General features: G+C 42.5%; 1 protein-coding gene across 4 annotated transcripts in view; it reads right to left on the bottom strand.

Moving 5' to 3' along the window:
- Nucleotides 1-24,680, bottom strand: part of CLVS2 (clavesin 2) — an 83,620-nt gene extending 58,940 nt beyond the window's left edge. For 2 of the 4 annotated variants that reach the window (XR_003094916.1, XM_006027203.2), the window contains exons 1-2: nucleotides 23,433-24,237; nucleotides 8,990-9,164 (exon numbers count right to left, since the gene is read on the bottom strand). Coding sequence is in view for 3 of the 4 variants with exons in the window: in XM_006027203.2 (XP_006027265.1) it covers nucleotides 8,990-9,164; nucleotides 23,433-23,821 (564 nt within the window). In the remaining variant the exon portion in view is untranslated. Of the gene's footprint in view, nucleotides 1-8,989; nucleotides 9,165-23,432; nucleotides 24,238-24,607 lie in introns of those variants that run through there. The other 2 variants (XM_025208374.1, XM_025208373.1) reach the window with 2 other exon arrangements.

A 24,680-nucleotide genomic window follows, 5' to 3' on the forward strand; every position in this document is an offset into this window, starting at 1 on the left:
GAAATGTAGAGAAAAGTTGTTATCTTCTAGTATCTAGGCTCCACAACGCACCACGTTTTTATTGCCAACATGCTTGGCATATCTACCTGTGCATTTACACCGGCTTAAATTTACTGAGCAGTAAATTACTGTGCAGTAAGCAGAAAAATAGGCCTACATCCACACATGCAGGTATTAAAGTGCATTAACGCTGTGTGTGGACTGACTTGGGACTAAAGATAGTCCCAAGTCAGTCCACACACAATGATACCCTGCACTACATGTGTGGCATCTACATGTGTGTTACTGTACAATAACTAATCCAGTGTAAATTTGATACCTACATAATACAGGTATCAAATTTACACTCAAGTCGGCATAAGTCACCATATTTACTGCACAACATGGGCATACACATACAGACATGTGCCCATACTGTGCAGTAGTTTTGGTTCCTGCGCAGTAAATGCACACGTGTAGACACACCCACTGGGTTCTTGTAACTTTTTCTGCATGGGTCTATGTCAGTGGTTTTCAAACTTCCTAGTGTCATGGAACTTTCATGTTGTTTTTTCTGCCATGGAACAGATATCATATGGAACCCATATCCTAAAAACTGATGTAAAGACCCGACCCAACAATGGCAACTCACTGCCTCCCTGCACACTCCTCCATTACCCCTAGTCTCTTTGCAGAACCCCTAAAGACCTATTGCAGAATACAAGTTCAAAACCACTGGTCTATGTAATTAAAACCACCTGAAAATTTCAGCCTGTAGCAGATGCAGCTGCCTGTTTGTTGAATGGTTCTCCTATAGGAAAGTACATTGCTTCTCTGTTCTCATCAACATGACTTCTAATTTGCCTCAAAATGTAATTTAAGGTGTTTGTTTTAACATACAAAGTTTCTTTTCTTTTTTGAAACTACAGCAATCAAGATGAGCTGAGGCAATAGCTGTAACAGCTGCTAGTTTAAAAATAAAAGGGAGGTCCTCCAAGAGCTGGAAACTAGGTATTTTCAATGAGGGTTATCAGCCTTGGATCTCTCTTCCTATTCCCTTTGGCCTGTCAGACTCCTGGCACACATTCAGCTAAAGCACCTCCTGTCATGCCACTACATACATGGCAAAAGGCACCATTTGGGGATCAGGGACCAGATATCAATTATACCCTTTCTACTTGCTAGTGTAGGGGGCACCCAGGATCATGATTCCAGATTCCCCCTACACTGTCAAGTTTAAAGCAGGGTGTCTGCAACCCAGTATAACCCACAGCTATCCTAGGGCTGGAACCAACACTCAGCTGCTTATCAGCTCCAACCCTGGAACAATCCTGAACAAATTCAAGGCTCCAGGCTCTTAAGGCCAGGGCTAGTTCAAGAATGCAGGTCATCCCTAGCCAGGGGCAACAATCACTGTGTAGAGAGTCAGCATACAACATGAAAAAGGACCCTTCAAGACCAACTTCAGTTACCTCTATGTTACCTGGCTAAATGTACCCATTTTCCCATGATTTCTGTGTTAGTACATCTAAATAGGTGGTGGTGAGTGGTGCAGATATCCCCATTTGGACCTGCTTAGAGGAGTCTGTATTAATAGAAGGACTATAGTTTATGCAAACACCATGAATTAAAGTTTGTGCAAGTTCCAAGAACTGAAGACTGAAATTTCAGCTCCCCACTTTACACCAATTGTGCAACTTGCCCTTCTCTCTCCCTTTACAAAAATCTGCAGATTCATTAGCACTCTACCTCTGTTTGATTTTCTACTGAAAATGTATTTTCTCATGTCTATGCTTCTTGTATTGTAGCAAAGGGAGAAAGGCATCATTATTTAACCTTTATGATGATTTTTCTCTCTAAAGATAAAGCCTGCTTGAATGACAATATGCAATACAAATCTGTCATATATACAGATACCATTTCTGTGCCGAATAAAAAGAGAATACTTAAGAGGGATTTAAATCACTTCAGAATTAAAAATTCTATAAAGCAGTAAATTGTTGTCTGAAAATGACCTCACCACCCCTCCAGCTCTGAAGTTTGAAAAACCTTTTTACAATTAATCCCAGATCCCTTTATTTTAGCTAATAAAAGTTCAACTTGTGATATGATTTTTAAATGGAGTTTTTACTTTAGTGATACCGCCTGTTCTCAGCTGAAAGCAGGGCCTTCCTGGACACCTGGGCCAGGTACAGACATTACACTTTTACTGATATAAGTGATCGGAAACCAATCTATACCCATAAAAGACCAGATTATAAGCATGCACAGACTGATTTAAAAATTACAGAACCCAGTCTAAGATTTGCACGACCCCACACTGTCCCTCCCACCACAAACACGAATTTGTGTTCTGTTCATTACCAATTTAACTATGCCCCTTACAGAAAACTGCATAACTTGGATCAATTTTACCTTGAGCTTTTTGAATGTCTGTACCTAGCCCTGAAGCTGATAAAGAACAGGTAGAATTAGAAGCTGCATAAAGGCAAAAAAGACTGAAGAAGAGATTTCTTTTTTGACTTCATCTTCTTTGTGCTCTAAGTTTCCAGCACAGGGCAAAAAGGGCACTGAATCTGAGATGCCTGTGAGAGGCAGGCTGAGTAAGGAATATACCCAGTATTAGGGCCCATATTCAAAGCGTGATTTGTGCATACTAGTCATTTTCTTTCCAGTTTGAATAGACATGCTTTTTTTTAGTATGCAGTTTAGCAAATCTGAGACACAAGTTTGTGCACATATGAAGTCTTAAGTATTTCAGGACAGATCTCCTGGCAATTTAAAGCATATCTGCTGTGCATGCTCAGTATGTCCACCATTCTGAATGACATGTGTGTTTAAGCCTCTGACTCTTACCTAAAGTCATTTAGGATTCCACAAACTAGCCAATAGCCATCCCTGTGCCTAGCTCCCCTGAGAGGCCTGATCCAACAGGCATACTCTGAAAAAGCAAAAGTGTCCTTTTACTTCCTAGTTGCAATTCATTATAGCCTTATTGATAATGTTCCAGATTGTAAATCCCACATAAATAGAAATGCCTAACTCAGGGCTGCGAGAAATAACATAAATGCAGCTCAACTCCAAGAAAAGGGGTAGGATTCCAAACACATCCCCTTCTTCCACACTGCCTTCTGCTCAGTCTATATATCCCTGTGCATAGCATGTTGGATACTGCAAAACCCTACCAAAATGTGCTTCCAGATATGCAGAACAAGCATGTTGCTTTTTTGTTTTGTTCTGGTTTTTTTATATTCCACTTATGGACTAACTGTTTTAAATAAGACAATGCACAATTCTGCCATGACTGTTATAAATTTGAGTCTAGACATCTAGACCCAGACTAGAAGGAGATGCTTCCTTCCCCACTAGATTCAGAGCTAGGAACCTTCTCCTGAAGTTTGGCACCCAAGCCAGGTCAGCCCTTTCATGTAAAAACTGAAGAGGAGGATGGTCGTTACACCCAACAGATGCACGATTAAAGCAGTCATACTGGACAAACAGATTCAAATCCCTTCAGTGCCTAATTCAGAGAAAGGATTTGAACCACCTGTCCTACTCCCATAGAAATACCCACTCAGTTCCAGGATGTCAGATATGGTGATTCCCATATCTCTCCTAATGAAGCTGTTCTACTTGTATATAAATATTTAAAGGAGCATTGGTGTAGAGAACAAGCAAATAATGTAACTACCAGCTTTTACCAGAATCTTTTTCTGGCCTAATTAATATTTAAATATTTTACCTAAGAACTGAGGCTTTAATGATATAACTATGCCAGCAAATCATAGAATCGTAGATCACAGAAAATTAGGGCTGAAAAGGACCTCAGGAGGTCATCTAGTCCAACCCCCTGCTCAGAGTAGGACCAGCCCCAACTAGACCATCCCAGCCAAAGCTTTGTCTAGCTGAGTCTTAAAAACCGCCAAGGATGGAGCTTCCACTACCTCTCTGGGTAACCTGTTCCAGTATTTTACTACCTTCCTAGTGAGAAAATTCTTCCTAATATCTAACCAAAACTCCCCTTGCTGCAACTTGAGACCATTGCTCCTTGTTCTGTCATCTGCCACCACTGAGAACAGTCTAGCTCCGTCCTCTTTCGAACCCCTCTTCAGGTAGTTGAAGGCTGCTATTAAATCCCGCCTTAGTCTTCTCTTCTCTAGACTAAATAAGCCCACTTCCCTCAGTCTTTCCTCATAAGTCATATCCCCCAGCTCCATCATTTTTGTTGCCCTCTGCTGGATTCTCTCCAATTTGGCCAAATCTTTTCTGTAGTGCTGGCCCCAAAACTGGATACAATACTAGAAATGTGGCCTCACCAGTGCTGAATAGAGGAGCATAATCATTTCCCTTGACCTACTGGCAACACTCCTATCAGTGTAGCCCTGGATGCTATTAGCCATCTTGACAACAAGGGCACATTGCTGGCTCATATTCATCTTATTATCTGTAACCCCCAGGTCCTTTTCTGTAGAGCTGCTGCCTAGCCAGTCAGCCCCCAGCCTGTACTGGTGCATGGGATTGTTCCATCCTAAGTGCAGGACTTTGCACTTCTCCTTGTTGAACCTCATGAGATTTCCTTTGGCCCAATCCTCCAATTTTGTCTAAGTTGCACTGAATCCTAACCCTACCCTCCCGAAAACCCACTACCCCCCACAGCTTGGTGTCATCTGCAAACTTGCTGAGGGTGTACTTTAAGCCATCTTCCAAAAATCCCAGCTAGCTAGGGGTCAAGGGTCCAATCAAGCCTAGAGGCTTAAGAAAAGTATAGTTCCTTTGAGCCATGGTAAATACAGGCCAATTTTGGTAGCCAAGGGCACTAGCATCACATCCAGCTGCCTTTGACCCTCCAACCCAAATGACAAGCTACTTATTTACAACTGGATGATTGGAGGTCATTTTGGTACAAGGCCAGAGTAGGGTTTAAATTCATATTTCTGGAGTCATAACAATATAACTTAACCACTTGGCCACTCTCTACCTCATGTCCCTTAGGGAAAAGGAAACCTTTTTCTGGTATTTTTTAACTGCTGCTATCCCAAGAAAAGGATTCCTTTGACAACAAAATTTGCATATCTGGCAGGTTTTAATCATCATGCCAACACTGGTCACAAAAATGATTTTTTCACACTACTAACCAACATATTTAAGCAGACAAAACTTCATTTTGGAAGGCTGGCTTTAAATTTAAATTGGAGTTTGGTTTTTTTAATTTGGAAAATAGCTTGAGGTTAATTAACATAATTCAGAGTGGTAGAATATCAATTATGTCCATTTTTTAGTGTATGCAGCATTACTTGTTTCTCTGCTCTTGGAAACCAAACTAAATAAAATATGGCTTTAATGTGGAGTTTAGATTTAAAATTTATCAGACTCATGGGATAGAAGTATTTGTTTACCATCAAACCCAGCGCTCAAAACTTCCTCATCTTCCTCCAAAATAAGACAAACATTTGAATTTCCCAAACAGTAAATTTCAGTGAGCTGCTATCTTGAGACATCTGCAAAATCCAAAGCAAATTTCATTTCTCAGATTAAACAAAGAATGTTTACAAAGATAATAAACAACTACCATGTCCATGTGACACTTTTCCCCTTTAGTGCCTCCTCAAATGTTTCTTGTAATATTTGAGACGAGGAAAAAAGGCTTCATTTGTGCATGAGTCTGTAAACAAGCCTTTTACATTCCTCAAATTCTCACTACCTTTCCTGTTTTTTAATTATGTGTTTTGCCATCCTGACTATATCTCCTTTGAGGCAGAATATTTTTGTCCCCATTTTCGATAAACAGTTCCAATTCAGATAGAGCCCAAATCATGTATATTAAAGAAAAACAGAAAGTAGTTTAACACAGACTAACCCCTGATTGATATGACAATCCACGTGAGCCTACAAAGCCTACACCACTAATATGACTAAGGTATGTCAACTAGAGGTGCACCGATACATTGGTCTGATATCGGATCAGCACCAATATAAAGAAAACTAACTATAATCGTAAATCGGCCTGATGTGGCTGATAATTTGGTGAATAAATGGCCCGTGCATACACACATCCACAGTGCAGCATGCGGGCAGCAAGCAGCACAGCCCGACAGCTTGGAGAGCTGCATACAGCTGGTAAATCTGTTGTTGCAGACGGGGGAGGGGGGAGGAAGGGCCATGAGGAGGGCAGATCAATGGCCTCTGCGGTAACGGAGGGAGTGGGGCTGGGGTAGGTGCTGCCCAGCTGGGGAGGGGTGGGGCAGGGCACGCAATGGAGCCACAGGTTGTCTAGAGGGTACTGGGGGGGAGCAGCTCCCACCAATGCGCGCAGCCTGGGAGGGAAGGGGGGTGCATGTGCCCCCAGATCTGCATGGGGCAGGTCAGGGCAACACAGGCTACAGCTGCAAGCTGGGGCCAAGGTCTGCTCCAGGCTCTTCCTGGCGGGGGGGCAGGGCTGGGATGCTGCACTCAGGGCAGGTGGCAGTGGTGCTAGGAGGGGGGGCTATAGAGGGCTGCTGCAGCCACCCCAAATTTTGCTGTAGCCCCCCCCCCCCCCTTCCTCCCAGTGCTGCCCCTGCCCATCCCAAGCGCAGCTCGGCCCAGCTACCCCCCTGCCTCCTGGGAAGAGCCTGGAGCAGCCCCCAGCCCTCAGCTGCAGCCCCCCCTGCCCCCCCATGCAGATCTGGGGGCACACAGCTCCCCCGTGCCCTCCTGGGGTGCATGCAGTGGTGGGAGCTACTCCCCCCCATGTCTTCCAGACAAACCACGGTTCCATCCCACACCCTGCTCTGCCCCACCTGGGCAGCACCTGCCCCAACCCCAATCCCTCCCTCACTTCAGGGGGCATTGATTTGCCCACTCATGCCCCTTCCCTCCTCCCTCCCTGTCCACCACAACAAACTTACTAGCTGGACGCAGCTGTATTGGAAAATCGGATTGGTATCAGCTGATATACCTCCTTAAAAATTGGCTATCAGTATTGGCCCCCAAAATCTGTATTGGTGCACCCCTAGTGACAACTGGTATACAAACATCACCTTGGGCTGTCTGATTCCCAGCCTGAATGACCCAGTATCCATTTACAGCTAAGCCAACAGGGGTAACTATTGGCATGAGTTAAAACAAAGCTGAAATTCACCCCTTAGGAGCTCTAGCACAATACCTTTATCACTCTGAAGCTTCTTGCTTAATTTACTTCCAAAAAAATGTTGCTAGAGAATCAGTAAGCTGTGCGTCAATCAAACTTCATGCAGCCTCACTACCAAACAGCCTGGTCATATGATAATAAGGTATTTTAATAAAAAAACTCAGTAGCTTGGATATCATTTATTAGACTCTCAGTTGCAGAGGTTTTCTCAGTTTTCCTCAGAACAAGAAGCAGTACCACCATTTAAAAAACAAAGACTATTGGAAGTGATGATTTATATTTTAAAATAAAAGCATGGTTCAAACCCAAACTCTTCAAAAACAAGTAAAAATAAACTCATATGTAAAACCAAACAAATGCATTACTGAGTCCAACACACAAATAAACACTGCAAAAATGCTTTACTGTACAATTCTTTTTGTTCTCCCAGCCCACGTAAGAAAGGCGCACAGGGCCCAACTGTCCTCTCACTTCTATAGGTTTAAGTCCAAATAACTTCATTTGAGCCCACAGAATTACACCAATATCAAAAAAGAGTGAAGTGAGGGGCAAATAAGGATCACAGTCTGTTCATTGTACCAGCACTTCTACATGGCAGCAGCCAGAGCACTGGGTAAGGCACTTCAAGATTTAGATTAAAAAGCCACAGTAGCACCATACAGGTTTCTACAAACCCAGCAATATCAAAGTGAAGAAAATTTAAAGATAAGGCTGTTACTTTGCTTTGCATGTAACACAATAAAAATGCATAAATGATAAAAGATATCAATGAAACAGCAAAGCATACTGCCACAAGATATTTTAACATAAAGATCCCAGTTAGTATTCAGGTAAACATCTACTTTAAAGATTATACTTTTTTCATTTTCATTAGTAATAACATCATAGGAAGTAATCCATATTTATGTGACAACCTTAATATCAATGTTGCAGCACTGCACTGCACCATTAATGTTCTAAAATAATCAGTCACAATAGTGGCTGTATATTAGAGTTAAGTATATTAAATCCTGCAAGCCACTAAGCACATTGGTCCTGATACTTTCAAGCAGAGGAGTATGTATTTAATTTAGAGCAGGTGCACAGCTCCGTTTCAAACTAGAACTATATTCAGAAGGCATGTCTACACATGCACTTTAGTGCAGGTTCACTTATTTTAATGCACATGAAAGTGTTACTAAAAAAAAAACGTGCTCTTTAGTTAATGAGCATTAAGATAGGCTAATGTGCATTTTCCTAGTGCTTCACAATGTACAGTGCCTATACATGAGCAGGGAGGCTGCTCTGATGCACTGTGTAATTACAGTGCATCAGCGCAGACTTGATTAATTGAGCCTGCTGGACAGTAGCAATTACCAACACTTCAGCAGCCTCCCACATCTCCTGTATCAGCATCCTGCACTTCAAAATGGCAGTGGAGGTACTTTATCTAAAGCTTATTTGACTGCCATTTTGAAGTGTGGGAACACTGATATATGAGACACTACTGACACTTTAATTAGAGTGGCTCTTAAAGCCACTCTAATTAAAACTCCCCCCACACTTCCAGAGCACATGTATAAATTCCCTGAGGTACTAGCTTTGATGCACATTAACTAAAGCACATTAATGCATGTGTAGATGCACCCAGTGTGTCCTGTCATGAATGAGTGCTATGGTATGATTTTACTCCCTCTTAAATTAATGAAAAATGCCTTTTCTGTTAGTAGGACCAGGCCCCTCATTCATTAGCCTGGACTAATGATGAGAGGATCTAATTATTTCTAACAGCATCCCTGTTGTAAAGAAATGTATGTTCACTGTATGGAATTTTCAATTTTCAGCATGTACCTACAGAAATGGAGAAAATGGGATAAGAAGGGGGTGAAAGGAGAGCTTTACCTGAAGACCCTCTATAGCTAATCTCAGCATGCTTGGTGTAAGTTTGGAGGCCTGCTTGAAAGTGAAGTTGCTCCAGTCTATAATCAAAACAAATCCATTCACTTGAAGCTCGGGGTCTTCAATCATGGCTTCCAAAGAAAGAAGGATGGCACGCAAAATATCCACTAACGTGTACCTGTCAACAGGAGAAGGGAGACTGTATTAGGCTAAACATAAGAGAATGGTGAAGTCACAACTGCCCCCAACTTCATCTGAAGTCAATCTGGGATTTGCAAATCTCATTCTCTCTGTGAAATTTGGCATTTTACTCTCAAATCCACAAAGTACGCTACAACTTTTTCACGGAGACAAAAGGGCCTCTTCATAAAAGAAAAAAAAAAAGAAATACAAAACAAGCACAAAAAGAAAGAAATACAATGTGGCTTTGGAACATCTCTGGTTAACGGCAGTGTCAGTCTATTAAAATTCAATTAAATGCCCTCTGAATACTTTTTACCCCTAAGATGGCAAGTTTGAATACTCAGTTCAGAATCTGATGTTTATTTTGTCCTGCAACTTTCTATATTGAATGTTAGTTTAGGGGGATTGTACAATAGGTGCATGCATTGTACATAAAGTAGTAGTATGCAATAATGTATTTCATATATGTCTAAATTACAAATTCCCAGAGAAGTACTCAAGTCATTGAAGAGATAATTCCACATTGAACTTCCTACATTTGTTCTCCCTGTTAAGTATCGTTTCCTTCCCTTTAAAAGGCTAAAACAACAAATTACACAGCTGATAAATAAAAGAGAATATTGCAGTGACTTCCTTAATCCAGCAAAAGCCTGCAAAATTAAAGTTGCATATTTGTTCTTAATATTACTAGGTTATTTTCAGTCTCTGGGTAAACAATAAATGTAGTAGTTGTAATTAGCCTGAGTATTAGTTTTCTTGTGTTAAATATCACACTTTTATATACCAAACACTAACAATCAAATTAATGTAAATTAAAACACTTAAAATTTGTAACTGTGGCTAATGTATCTGAACTAAGATAAACCAGTATGGCAAACATGAAATAAATAGGGGCCAGATTTTATTCCATCTATCAGGAATACAAGTGGATTTAGACACCTAAATTTAATTCTAATCTGCCCTATTCACAACCCTGAAAAACATGGGTTGGGTTCTCCTCTTTCTCACTACTTTTTTTGACTCAGTCTTGGAGTAAGATGATGTTGTGCTACAAAAGTAGATGCATTAATGGATTATCAGGGATGTAAACAGGATGGAATATAATAGCATTTAAGATCTTAAATCTACTTAGACACCCAACAGAATTATAGAACAGTTGGGTTGGAAGGGACCTCAGGAAGTTGTCCAGCCCCTTGCAATCTGCCATACAGCCCCCTGCCATCCTAGTCAAATATCTGTCTAACCTGCTCTTGAAAATGTACAAAGATGGTGATCCCACAATCCATCTAGGTAGCATGTTCCAATGCTTAACCACATTCCTAATGAGAAAAATCTTCTCAGCCTCTCGAAGGCTCAGATCAAATGTAGTCTATGGCTGCCTGGCAAGAGAAACACCGTGACCATGGATGCAGTCTTCCTAGCCGCACCAGGGAAGGCTGCTCTCCTGGCACGGGGAAAGTACCTGCTAAGGCAATGTATAGTAAGCCTCCCACTTAGCTGCTGGAGTGGGAAGATCTTGCCTTTAAGCCCACATATGGAAATGGGAGACTTCTCCCTGGCTTGCCCCTGGGTCCTTATGGCTGAGGGTAAGCAAAACTTGGGGGCATCTGAACCCCAAGCCTCCGGGCTTGGGCCTGCAAGTAGGATTCCTGCCAAAGGTTTTGGGAGCATCTGAAGCCTCAGATTGGGGTGGAGGATGTTCGTCAGTAGTTGGGCCACTTATGGTTCTGGACTTTTAGATTTGGAATTTGTTTTGGCTAATTTGGCTTGGGATACATAAAATTAAATATATATATATTCCACCTAAATTTCCCTTCCTACAATTTAAGGCTATTTCTCCTAGTCCTGTCTCCCGCAGTCACAGAGGATAGTTTATCTCCATCCTGTAAATACCCTTCAGGTATTTGAAGCCTGTTATCAAATCCCCCCTCAGTCTTCTCTTCGATAAACTAAACAAACCTAGCACTTTCAGCCTTTGCATGCAATTGTTTCATCCCAAGAGTCATTGCTGAATTTCATCCAACTGATTTTGAATGATTCCTCTAGTTTATCAAAGTAATTCTGAATTCTAGCCCTACCTTCCACAGTGTCTGTAACGCCACCCAATTTGACGTTGTTTGCAAATTTGTTACAAGTGTGCACTCATTCCAATCCTCCAAGCCATTAATGAAGATATTAAACAGTATCAGACCAGGACAGATCCCTAGGGAATTCCATTTGCTATCTCCTCCCAACTAGATACTGAGCCATTGATGACTACTTACTGAGCATGATGATCCAACCAGTTACATAGCCATTGCACAATACCTTCCTCCTCTAGTCTATATTTCCTTTGCTTGCTAATGAGAATAGGTAGAGTATGTGAGTAGGCAAAAGTCAATAAACAACCATAATTTTTAAATAATCAGTGCTCATAAATTTTCAAAATAAGGCCCTCTAGTGGTCTCCCAAAACAAGGACCAAAAAAAATGAGGCACTCAAAACCATAAGACAATTTGAAAAATCTCAGCCGTATGACACATATTACAAAAAGCATGTGTGTCCATACAGAAATCAGTATCAGTTACATTAAACTATATTTAAAATGTACCTCCCTTTAACAACTGAACTGGGATATATATACCTATTTATATGCACCTATAAATATATTTATCTATAATTTTAAAGGAAAAATAACCACAATAACTTTACATATAATCTGAGGCTCACAGGTTTTCCCTGTTTTAATTCAGATTATGTGAAGGAAAGGTCTGGTAATGTCTGCTCTTGCCATATTCTTGGCAATAAGAGGCCTCATCAAAGAAAAAAATCCTATTTAATACCTTGCCCACACAAGGTTTATTGACTTCCCTGACTAGGCAACATAAGAGGCTCTTCCTGACCCTAAGAAGATTCTTCCGTTTTATATTAGATCAGTGATTTTAATCCACAGTGTTGCAAAATCTCTTTAAGAACTCAGCAGGGTGCCACAAGTTTTTAGCACTGTTAGGTGTGCAAGTCCCCACATATGATTTCACAAGATAAACCCAGAAATTTTAAAGAAGAATCCATAATATCAAAAACATGCTGACCTGTTGTGATCTTTCTGAGCTCCATAGTCAAAAAATGAGTAAAAGCTAAGATCATTTTCTGAAATTGCCTTGAGTCAATCGAGAGGTATCTTGAGTCTAAAAAGATTGAGAAGCACTGTACTAGATGAATGAATGAACCTTCAATATTACTTACCATATTTCCTCAACTATAAGATGCTCCTATATATAAGACAACAATTAGATTGTATATATGGAATCAGGTAGCCCCCTTACCCCCTGTCCCCCCACCCCAGCTTCTTCCCCCTTGGAGCCCCTTACCCCCTCCTTAGTGTCAGACTCTGCTCTCCATGAGCATATGGAAGTGATAGGCAACATTGAAAACAGTGACCTTGGAAGCAGCATACCTGTAGTAAGTTGCATACAGGCAAATTACTATATGTATTCATAGACTTAGTTCATCCAAAAATGATGCATTTTACCTTTTTTGAAACTGCTGCAGGTTTTAGCACAAGGGCTCCCTAAACGCATCATTTAGAAATATGCAGCACAGTTATGGGGGTGAAGAGGAAGCTAAAATGTACTAAATGTAGTGGCTTACCATGACTAGAAACAAAGTCAGCACTGAGGGGAAGTACATGCAATGGGCACTGCCATATATTTTATTCATATGGGATGCACTAACCTATCCTTGTGGTACATTCCCATTAGTATATTTGCCTAATATGGGTCATGTATTTTATAGTCATAGTCACTATTGGTTGCATTTAATCAATTTTGTAGTTGGTTTCCATTACTTAGCACATGCTGCTTTTGGCAGTAGTTTAATGATAGACAATGAATTTAATGTGGTTTCCTTCTGTGTGAAAGTAAGATGAGGAGTTTTTTTCATCATGCTGATTAAGGGGAAAAACCTCATCTTATATTTGAGTAAATATGGTGCCAGATTTAAAAAAAAAAAGAAAATTACATATAGTTTTATAAATCTATTTGCCTGTATTTTAAAACTTTCTATCCCCACTTTCTTTTATTATCACTTTTTTCACACACCCATGTTTTAAAAATGATAAAAAGGAGTCTTCCCCACTATTTCTACATGGCATACTTAAAAGCAGCGAACATTTAAATTTGTTTATTGATTGCATAGAAAAATAAAACATTTCAACAGAAGTGAATTTTATCCATAAAATATGCAGTCATTCAACAAATATTGCCCTTATAAAATGAATAATTCATACAGAGAGAAGCATGTAGATCAGAGATTTTTGAAAATGGGGAAAAAGTTATCTATCAAACAGCTTGACTTCTGACCGTAACAGTATATTGATCCAGCTCTCTTTATTGCTTAAATTCCTAGTAAATATTCTCACAGTTGTACTAATTTATTAGGGGATATATACAAAAAAATGTCTATGAGACTTGGGTTAATTTGCTGCTGGGTATGCGACTGCATAATAATAGGTTAGCCTTCCATGCAGTTTTTAAAATGGTTTTTGTCACATTAGCAAGTAATTTTCCACTCATCATAGATTGCAAGTCCCAAAAGTCATTTTGGGAATGGAACATGTGTTATGGCTTGTCATATAGCAGGACTAGGTAATGCAGTCTGTCACAGGCCTCTGAAGGGACTTCATTTTACACAGGTCTACTACAGTGTGGTGCCAGAAGGAATAGCAGCTATGGTGAAATGAAATGCTGGTCAAAACAAGACTGGAGTAGGTTTTAGTTGAAATTATGCCAATAATTCTGTGCTATGTAAAGGCTTTAGTATAGTTTCTTTAATCATATTTCAGTTAATAGAGCTTTACTGCTGATATTTTTAATATACAGCTTTCAATTTTCATCACTTAAGATTTCATTTATCACATCAAGTTTACATTTCTGACTTGCCTCAATATTTGCTCAATGTAAAAGCTGCTTAGAAGTCCAATAATGGATTTATCTGTTGCGGCTTTCAGCAATATGGCTTGCTTAAGTAATGGACCAAAGTCAAGACACAAAGCCCAGTGTAGGCAATCAAAATGCCAAGATAGAATTATTTATTATCCCGTTTTCGGCTCTACTTTTTACATGGATAGGCCATGATATATTCCTAATTTGTTTGTTTTTTTAAATCTAAAAGATAATTTGGATGTCTTCTCCTGACTCGACACAAACACCTTTTCAGGTAGTTTCAATCATAGTCCATTTGATTATTTTTTTCATTGGGAAGAGAAATCCTTAACCTATAATTTCTCAATTATTCTGATGGAATAAATTCCAATACCCACACTTATATTGAGTAACATCTAAATGGAATCTCTTGTGGAGTAAGGTACTAAAGAAAATGAGTAAGGATATGAGAATCTAGCCCCAGAATCATAGTTCATTCCACACTATGGGCATGTCCACCCTTTTTCTGGACTGTGTTAGGGAGCACTACATGACACGTCCATTTTCCACACATTACACCACAAAATGGATGTAATGTAGCCATCTTATGGCAGCAGTTGGTATGCGCCAGTGAGTTCAGGTGTGCTCATCAGCACTAACATGTAGTACACGTGTATATAATGAGTAAGCTAAGCCTTGCTGTGAGTGGTCCATTTACCTGGTCAGCTCTAAAAGATGAATCCTGTAGTGAGCACTACTAACTCTGTAGGTCAGGTTGCACTATTATTTCTGTTTAAAGCAGAATTCTGAATCCTCTCTACAGTCTGACCAGCCTGAAATTTTCTGTGGCAGTTCTGGGACCGTGTCACAAATGAAAAGTCCATCTGAATCTAACAGCCCATTGAACTAATACGGTTAAAGCACCCCAGTTTATGTAACCAGTGACACAAGGAAAAGATCTCTCTAACATCATGCTGCTGGGGGCCAGGTATACTAACCTAAATTTATTACACTGTTACTTAGGCAATCATGTGACATAAAAGGTGCTATATACCAAAGTATCAAAGATGCTTTTGTATCTATATAAAGAGAAAGGAATCCAAGAGAATCTTATGCTTTGTCTTTTAGTTTAATGTCTTTCAGCTGCTCAGTTTAAAAAATTATTTAAAATATGCATTTTATCTATTTTTTAAAAGCCTCTATATACCAAAGCCTCTTTATAACCGTCTCAACAGAGCCATCCTACTTTCTGGTTTGCATTGCTGGTGTTCAAAATAACCTTTCACACAACTACAAAAATGCCACAAGACAAACAAACAAAAAAAGCCAGCATCAATTACAAACACTGATGACATAGTGCTGGCTGAGTTGGGTTTAATTGTTGTTTTGTTGGCAGTTTTTTGCTTGTTTTTAAATAATGAGTAATTAGCCTTTATTTCTAAAAGAGATTCACTTGCAGCCTGAAAAAGAAAAACTATCATTTTATTCAAATCGATCTGTATTAAGTAACAGTCACTGACCAGCTCATACTGTATGTGCTAAGTAACGTGTACCCATTCTACAAAGCAAAATCCAAAGACTTCAGTGGATGTTTAAGTCATTTTGACCCTGATGCCTTTTGAGCTTTGAAGTTGTTTATTAGGGGACAAAGATTATATTACTTTCTTTTGACCCCATGTTTTAAACAACTGATACAGTGGCTCCAGGTAAACAGTGCACATGAGATCTGATTTGCTAGCATGCATCTTAAAGTAACCTGGAGCTGGCCTGCACTAGACTGACTGGAGAAATAAATCCCATTTTATTTATGACTGATTTCACTTACTTTTTTTTTTAACTTGCCTCTTGTGGAGCATGCTATGCCTAGTGTTGTATAACCAATTCCTGTAGATAATCTAGAACTCAAAATTAATTTAAATGTGTGAATTTCTGTTATATACCCACATTTAATATAGAAACAGCTGTATTATTATGTACTTTTTATATTATTTATTAGAAAATTATATGAATAACAAAGCTGGAAAAAGTCATTGTGTATGGAATTAATCTTGTGTGTCCTACTTCCATGTAAGTCCTAGTATAGTGTTAAAATGAGATGGGAACAATTATATGGACGATGCCACTAGCTCTTACAGTTACATACTGAGGTTGAACCTGAGGCAATAAGCCTGTAGGGACTTGTTGAATTAACAGCCAAGTTGATGACTGTTACCATTTTGACTATGACACCTATAAGACTATTCCAGGTGATCACAAGTTCCATTCATATTCGGTTAGAATCTCGATCTGGTGTTTGGCTTGGAGTTGGAAATAAAGCAACTGGAAATATTACCTATGCCTATAAATTTGAGGGTGGACTGAACCTGTCCTGTTGGAAATGTTGCTGAGTCTCTCTCATAGGCCATTAATGGAACCAGAATATTTCTGGATAGTTTTGAGGTTACTGATATCTTGCTTATAGACAAGGCTTTCTGTTATTTGGTAGAACTTCACAATCATCTTTCCTCCGCAACTATCATTGAAATGGCCCTGGGCATCCTCTTTTCCAGCTTCATCTTAACAGGTCACCATAGTTCACGGCTGACTTAAAACAACAGGAACTGACAAGATGACAGCTAATCCCAGGCAAATCTAGCCAAAAATATGGGGTGCTTTTATTACTTTATACCATGAATATGAAGAAAGCAAAGTAGGGTTTCTTTACATCCAACATAGGATTTGTTTGCAAGCCAATTCCCATTTGTTTTGAATAGAGAACAGTCCAGTACATGTCAGATTTCTTTTTAATTAAGTCCATGGCTCCATTAATTCCACAACTCCTATTATAAAGAAATTTCTGTTTGTTTTGGGAATTAAAACTGAGTGGATTCAATCTGCTGTATGGATGCAAAAGTTACATCTGAAAGGTACAAATATCAAGTCTCCCTTGATTGAATTTAAGCCATTGGAGTTTCCTGAGGTACTAAATATTAATTGGAATATACCACAACACAACCTCTTTAGAACCAGGCCCACACTGGCTGATGAAGACTTCTGTTAAAGATGACATTATACAGCCACTGCTCAAAAAAAAAAAAAAAAAAAAAAAAAAAACACTGGATGCTGACCATCTGGCCAGCTATCATCCAATATCTAATCTATCACCTCATTAAAATATTTAGAAGGTTAGAGCAAGACAAGCCCCAGAATACCTCGACAAGATGTTTCAGACATCTTGGAACTCCTTGACTCATGTCTGTGCCTAGGCACAGACCTGGATACTAATAAAAAACAAAGGATCATCAAAAATAGCTGAAGTCAAAACCTTTCATTTTATGTTTATTTTGTTTCTGTTGCAATAGTACCTAGAGACCTCAGTAAGGACCACAGTTCTATTCTGCTAGGCATGGCACAACTGCATAGGAAAATATAATTCTTATCCCAAACATCTTACAGCTTTATCTTTTGGATTCATCCTTACTCTCCATTATTATTGTTTATTTTTATCATCATGGGGCCTCAGCACACTATTCACAGATCAGGACCCGACTGTGCTTGGCACTGCACTCAAACAGATAGGGAAAACGTCCCCTGCTCAAATTGTTCACACTCTAAGTGTCGGACAAGAGACAACAGATGGATAGAGACAGATGGAAGAGTGCAAGGGAACAATGAGATAATGTGAGTTAGCATGAGAGATACAGGAACAATTTTGAATTCTAATGTTTTCACTAATTATAATTATTATCTGAAAGAATATTACTTTCATAAATGTATGGACCACAATATTCAAGGACTTTGTTTTTACTAATTTTAATATTTATTTGTATCATTATTTTGATATTTTGCTTAAGTCAGCACTTGAAAAAATACACTTGCCACTCACCTGTGATGAACAGGAAAATTCCCCAATAAACTGAAGTGAGGAATCAGCTCTCTGAATTAAGTTGCTTATTTTTTTCTATTTAAAAGGCTCTTCCCCTTGTAAAAACAGGCCTTTGACAGAGAATAAGTGTATATCTTGTTCCTAAATCTGCAGACAGGCAGATGCAGGATCCTCGCCCTGTGGCCCTGTTCATAGTTTTGATGATACAACAGGAAAGTAAAATAAAAAATTAAGTGTGGTCAGTTTCACAGCTGATCTTCAGAACCCAGCTAGCAGCCATGTCACTTTCACTCTGCCACTGCTTGGGAAAGCTGAGAGTAACAGCTGAGGCAAACACCAATGATAGTTTTAAGAAAATATCCCTCGTGAACAAGCAAACAAATAAAAATGTAGGTGGGAAATTATTATACAAAACCCCAACATTTGCAGTGGTAAATGCATGGGGGAAACTATCTACCCTTCAGCAACGGGAGGAGAAAATTCTCAAGTGAAATTATACGCCTATGCAAAAGTAATCCAGAATACCCCTACAAATGTAGAGATAATATGAACACTGGGTGTGTCTACATGTGCATGTACTGCATAGTAAGTTACTGCACAGCAGCGGTTTTTAGGCCAGCGTCTACACGTGCAGCTGTTAAAGTGCAGTAACGCTGTGTGTGGACTGACTTGGGACTAACTAATTGGGCGTAAAATTTACGCCCAAGTCAGTGTAAGTCACCATAGTTACTGTGTAGTATGGGTGTACGCATGTAGATGTGCACCCATACTGCTCAGTAATTTTCGGTTACTCTGCAGTAACCTAAATTACTGTGCAGTAAATGTGCCCGTGTCCACTTGAGCCTGCATGGAAGTTCCAGGCACAGCATCCTGGTAGGAATCCCATCAGCCTTTCCCCTCCCAGTAGCTGAGAGAAGGTATTCAAATGCCCTAGTCTTCCCCTTCTCTATAGGCTTCTTCTTTAGACCTTCAAAAGTAAAGGCCTCTAATACAGTTTTTTGGCCTTGTTTTAATTTATCAAATGCAAAGGCTTGTTTGTGGTGTGGCCTTCCTCCGTCACAGGGATTTTGTTTGTTTTACACTTTCCCTATTCTTAATTGCTTTATTCTTGTTGCTAAAAGGATCTCAGTACTTTAAAACCTCACGAGAATGACAGGAGACAGAAAAGTGGGAGCAGCAGAAACAGCATGCCATGGAACAAATCAAGAATCCGGAGCCACCCACCCCTCATGGAAACACATGCCCGAGTTACAATAGACCCTGGCAATCCCCAATTGGCCTTGTCAGCCATCTTCGGACCAACAGATAAGGCAACTGTAGAAGACAATCATCCTCAACTGCGAGGGACTGCCAGTGATGATAATGATTTTTGTTGCTTAACTGGAGCAATAGAACTGATAAACTCTTGATGCTCTATAAATCATCCATACCATAATTAGTAGTTTTTAAAAAAATAAATTGCCACCTTCTCCTGGATGCTTATCTTGCTGGGATCCTATGACCCCAGCTGACTTCCTGCCCTTTGGGCGGGGGGCTGGACTCGATGATCTTCCGAGGTCCCTTCCAGCCCTGATGTCTATGAAATCTATGAAATCCTTGGAATCCTTAGCACATGGGCTATCGTAAATTGTATACGTCACAATTACATTTTGAGCTTTGCAGGTATACTCTTAATCTAGTCAAGAAACTATGCAAGGAGTTCACTGATAGAACATGAACTTTTAAAAAGTAAGATTTCCCAGGTTTGCTATAAATGAGAAGCACGCTACTTTATGTACTGTTAAATCTGTGAGGGAATAATCCTGGGAAGTGGTGAATCTCTAACTTCAGTGTGAGGTGCATAAGTACACTGCACACATCAGGATCAGCCACTTCTTGACTCAGTTCAGTTTCATCAGTGGGGAGGCAACAAGGTCTCTTTGATAGGGCAGTAGAGTGGAAGTCAGGAGGCTGATGTTATTTTTCCAAATCTCCCAGTACCCTGTTGTGTGACGTTAAAGAAATGATTAATGACAGCATTGCCATGTAAAAACTGGTTTACATTTGCCCTTGTAGTATGTGTCCACGTCTATCCAGTAATAGACAACTGTTCACTGCAAACAGGTTGCTGCCAGCACCCTCGCTATCTAATATTGAGATACTGTCATAGTACACGCTGTAGTCATCTATCCTCTCTGGACACTGAGATAACTTAACCTGTTGCGGCCAGTGTTTCATTTCCAATGGTAGAAATGTTTCCAGAACAGGGAGTAATAGGCCTGCAACTGCCACTTTTCCCCTGCTCCTCGCACGTTCCGTAGACCAGGAGTGAGTGACCCTGGCCTGGGGAAAGCATGAGGAGCAGCAGCTGCTCCAGTTCTCCCTTGAATAAGTATGAACTATTGCATGTGGATGAAGGAGACAATACTATTGCCCATGTGGATTAGAGTAGCATGGCAATGTCCTCCCCCACTTCTCGTTCCAGGGTCCCTGACATGAGGAGCTGGGGAGTGGGCAGGAAACAAGCAGTGGCTCCTCCTCCCCTTCCAGTCAACAGGAGGAGTGGGAGCAGCTGTCACCCTCACCTTCTCCGGAGTGGGATGACCCCAGTCTGGGAAAGGCACAGTAACCTTTCCCCACTGCTCAACTCCTCCTGGAACCAAAGGAGACAAGCAGCACCTGCTACTCATGCTCTTCCCAGACCTGGGTTACCCTAGTCTCAGGAAGGCACAGAGAGTATTTCCCTACCAATCAACAAATCCTGCTCTCAGGGAGGAGCCAAGCAACAAAGAAATGTGCAGATGTTTGCTCTCCTGAAAGAAACTCTCCTAGGAGCAACTTTTGCCAGGTCACTGATGATTTATTTTTCTCCCAGAACTGCCATTTTTATTCTGGGAGAAACTGAGAGTGAGCCACAGCTCCAGGAGAGCCGTGTTTCTCCTGGTAGAAATGTAACACCTGTATGTAGCCACTCGCTTACAAAAGCTATATAAATTAGATTGTTGTTAATGTGCTGCATGTCCAGACCCTCATCCTGTAGCTAGTTGAATACAATGGAAACCCAAATGTAGCTGAGGTGGTTAGTTACCAGGAGGTCCATTAGTCATATTACAGCTGTAACATAAATAATAAATCATTCATTCAATAGAACTTCAACAAAATAATAATTATGATTTGTCTTGTAATACTATGGGAGCTGACATCATGTAATTTAAGCATGTCTCATAACTAAGAGGTAAATAAATCCACTCTCTTCACATAATTATTTTTTTTTAATTGCCATTTTCTGTCTGAATTCAAAGCTGCTGCTTTCTTTACTAAGAACTAAGAGTCTGGTTATTTCTGCATTACTCCACTGGAACATAAGTTTTACTGCCAAGAAGGAAATGCATCATACTTGAGATAGGCCAGTCTAGATTCATGGGGGAATTTCTTCATAGCAGATGTACAATTTTAATAAGATGTCTAAGTTTCTGTGTCCTTGCATTACCCCTCTTATTTGCTCTTTCTTTTAGAATATGACTTTGCTGGATGAAGATCTATAATGAAGTTATGACTCTTCCTGTGCCTCCTTACCCTCAGGCTCAATGTTCGTTCCTGGAGCCTGTGAGGCAAGTGGGGCTTGCAGGGCACTGGGAGACCCCTCTGGCAGGGCTGGGGGGTTGCAGGTCATGCCTGGGGTGCACCAGGCATAGGTGTGTGGGTGGAAGCTGAGGGAGTGGGGGAAGCCTCACATGGAGTACCTGCCAGCAGTGCGTGGACTGGGAACGATGCGCTGTTGGTCCTTCAAAGAAGCTACACAGGGAAGCACAGAGCCCACTCAGGCCAATAGTGTGCAGCTCCAAATCCATGCGCCATGGGGCGGGCCGGGGTGGGGCGGGCCGCCTCCATGTGCGGCTTCCCGCAGGAGTGCAGGCAGCTGCACAAGGAGGTGTGAAGCCCCTTCAGCCAATGTTGTGCAGCTCCCAGTCCACACACTGCAGGCCAGGCTGATCCAGGGGCAGAGGGTGGAGGCAGCTTCCTGCTGCAGCACACACTCCTGGAGAGCCGGGGGGACCCGCGCCCCCCAGATCTGTGTGGGGGGCAAGGGCAGGGCAGGTGCACGCTGCAGGCTCATGCTCCCAGCCCTGCTGCCATCCCTCGGGGCTTCCACAGCGCAGTCTACACGACCCAGCACGGCAGGGCACAGCGGGGACGTGCACGAAGGATGCTTGCCCCTGCGAGCTCCACACTGCACTAGCCACATATCCCGTGTGCCCAGGGGCAGCGCGGGCAGCAGCGCAGGGTTGTACCCCTCACTGCTGCCCCCACCTGCAGGGGACGTGTGGCCAGGGCAAGCAGCTTTTCTGCCCCCACCCTCTGCAGGTCCCCCCTGCCCCCTGGGAGTGCACACCGAGGCTGGGAGCCAGCCCTGCCCCAAAGAGACAGTTGGGGGGGAGCCAACTCCATCTTCCTTCTGCTGTAGCAGCTGCTGCCTTCTGTTGGGTGCAGGGAGCTGAGGACTTAGGTCCCTGGCCCCGTAGCCCTGGCAGCTGGGCCTCTGGCAGGGCTGGGGGTCTGTGGGGGGGGGGTGGGAGGTACCAGTTGTATTGGAGGGCTGTTGTGTGGGGAGTGAGGGGCAAGAGCAGGGTGGGGGGGCTGTAGAGAGAGTGAGGGACACCAGCAGGACTTGAGGGTCAGCTGTGGGGGGCCTTTAATCACAGATTTTGGGTTTCTTATAAGAGAATTTGCAATTTTTAATCAAGGAAAACCAGGATCTCTGCAGATAAGTCATCTTCTGGCCAAAACAGCACCAAGAAAGTGCCAGAAACAGCTTTAGGAACTGGGTAGCCTCAATCCATTTTTCAAACCTTGTTGCAAAAGCCACCCCCTCCCATCATGCTGCTAATTTTACCCAGGACACTGTGGTCTGTGGTAGGAGGAGCGAAGAAAGGAGGTGATTAATATCATGCCCACACTTGCATCATTAGAAGGCTCAGAAACAAAGCTCTCCTTCTGTAGCTGAGGAAAAGTCCTCAGAGGCCCCCGTACCCAAACTTTTCTCTCTCTCTCTAGGGCTGAGAGAGAGTGGCAAATAGAAAGCACATTCAGGATATTTCTTCTAGTCAAGCTCTCACTGCTTGGGCCTTTACTCTCACTGTTCTTAAACACTAAGGAAGCAAGACACAATACAATAAACAGTTAAAGGAGGAACTAAGCAAAATATTGCCTCCTTCATCTACATCACCTTTTCAACTGTGGAAGAAGCAGAAGAGGCCAAGGAGCATGCTCTCTTCCCAAGCCATCAGGAAGCCTGAATGGGCCTTCTTCCCCTCCGGATGGAGGTGGGTCTCAGCCAAAATATGCCTCTAATTCCTTCTCCCCCACCCATGACACAGCCCAGCCCTGCTGCATGGAACCCAAGGTGTGTGCCCCTTGCCCAACCCACACATCCAGAGCCTGGACATCAGCACAGTCCAATGCATTTTAGCAGTGGGTCTCAGCCCCATGAAAAGAAGCAGGTGTGAGGAGCACGTACCTGCTCTGGTCCCAGTTGGCAGCGAAGAGGACCAGGATCTTCCTGCCATAGTGGTCGAGATTCGCAAGCCCACCAGGGAAGCCATCCTTGAGCGCCTGCTTGATGCCTGGGTCGGTGGCCTTGAAGCTCTTGAACATGTCCAGGTTCTGCTGGCGGTACTCAAAGTACTGGGCCAGCAGGCGGAACGCCTCAAAGTGCTGGAACTTCCTGGCCCGCAGGAACCGCAGGATGAAAGCATCGTCTGTGCGGAGGAAGCCAATGTCCGGCCGCGTGATCACCATGTCCCGCACCTCCTGGATGTCCTGGTGCAGAGTGTCTGGGTTCTCGTTCAGCTCCAGCCGGGCTTTCTCCAGCGTCTCCGGGGACAGACCTGCCTGCAAATGAGTCATGGTGCTGCTCCCTCCTCCTCCTCCTCCTCCTCCTCTGCTGCTGCTGCGGCCGGCTGCTGCCTGTTCTCCTGTGCCTTTGAGGCTGCCCCAGGAAGCCTCCTGTTCAGGGGATGGAGCCCCTTCCAGGAGATCCCACTGCCCAGCAACCTCCTGCCCTCACCCTGAACCACACAGCCTCCTGCCCCTCACAGGCTGCCCCCTACTACAGCACCCCCTATCCCCACCAATTTCCTTAGGGAGGGGCTTCACCTGTCCTCCACCCACAGCCAGCTGCTGCAGCCCCCAATGGCAGAGAAGTCCGGGAGGATGCTCACAGCGCTGCCACCTCCACGCTGTCCCAAATAGCCCCTCCGCCACAAATCCCTGGGGTAGTGCGGGGCGGGAGGCAGGCTGGGAATCAGCAGCAATAATATGGAATCAAGGCATTTTATCTGTGTAATAAAAAGCTGGCTTTGTAGTGGGTGTGCAACTGCCACATGATCCGAAGGTGCAAGTGTGGGCAGCAGGACTAACACTGGGCTGGGCTGGGCTGGGCTGGGGTGCGGTGTGAGGGCTGGCAGGAGCTTTCTACCCCGCCCCCGCCCCTGGGTGCTAGGAGTGATCTCACCCCCGCTGGGTTCCCTGTGGGAAGAGGAGCCCCAGCGAAGGATGATAATAAAGTGGCTCCTCAATCGGAGAGTTTCCAGGAGGGGCTTCTCTTTCCCGGGGTCTGCCTCGGCTCAGGGGCATTGAAAAAGAAAAAAAGGAGGGGGAAGGGGAGGGGGGGAGCAGCAAAAAGAAAATAACCTAGCTTGTTGTTGTCTCGGCGCCTTGATTTCAAGACGAGGGCTCCAGAAAACAAGCCTGCCTCTGGCTGGGG

Source organism: Alligator sinensis, unplaced genomic scaffold (assembly GCF_000455745.1).
Source record: "Alligator sinensis unplaced genomic scaffold, ASM45574v1 scaffold562_1, whole genome shotgun sequence".
Classification (NCBI taxonomy): domain Eukaryota; kingdom Metazoa; phylum Chordata; order Crocodylia; family Alligatoridae; genus Alligator; species Alligator sinensis.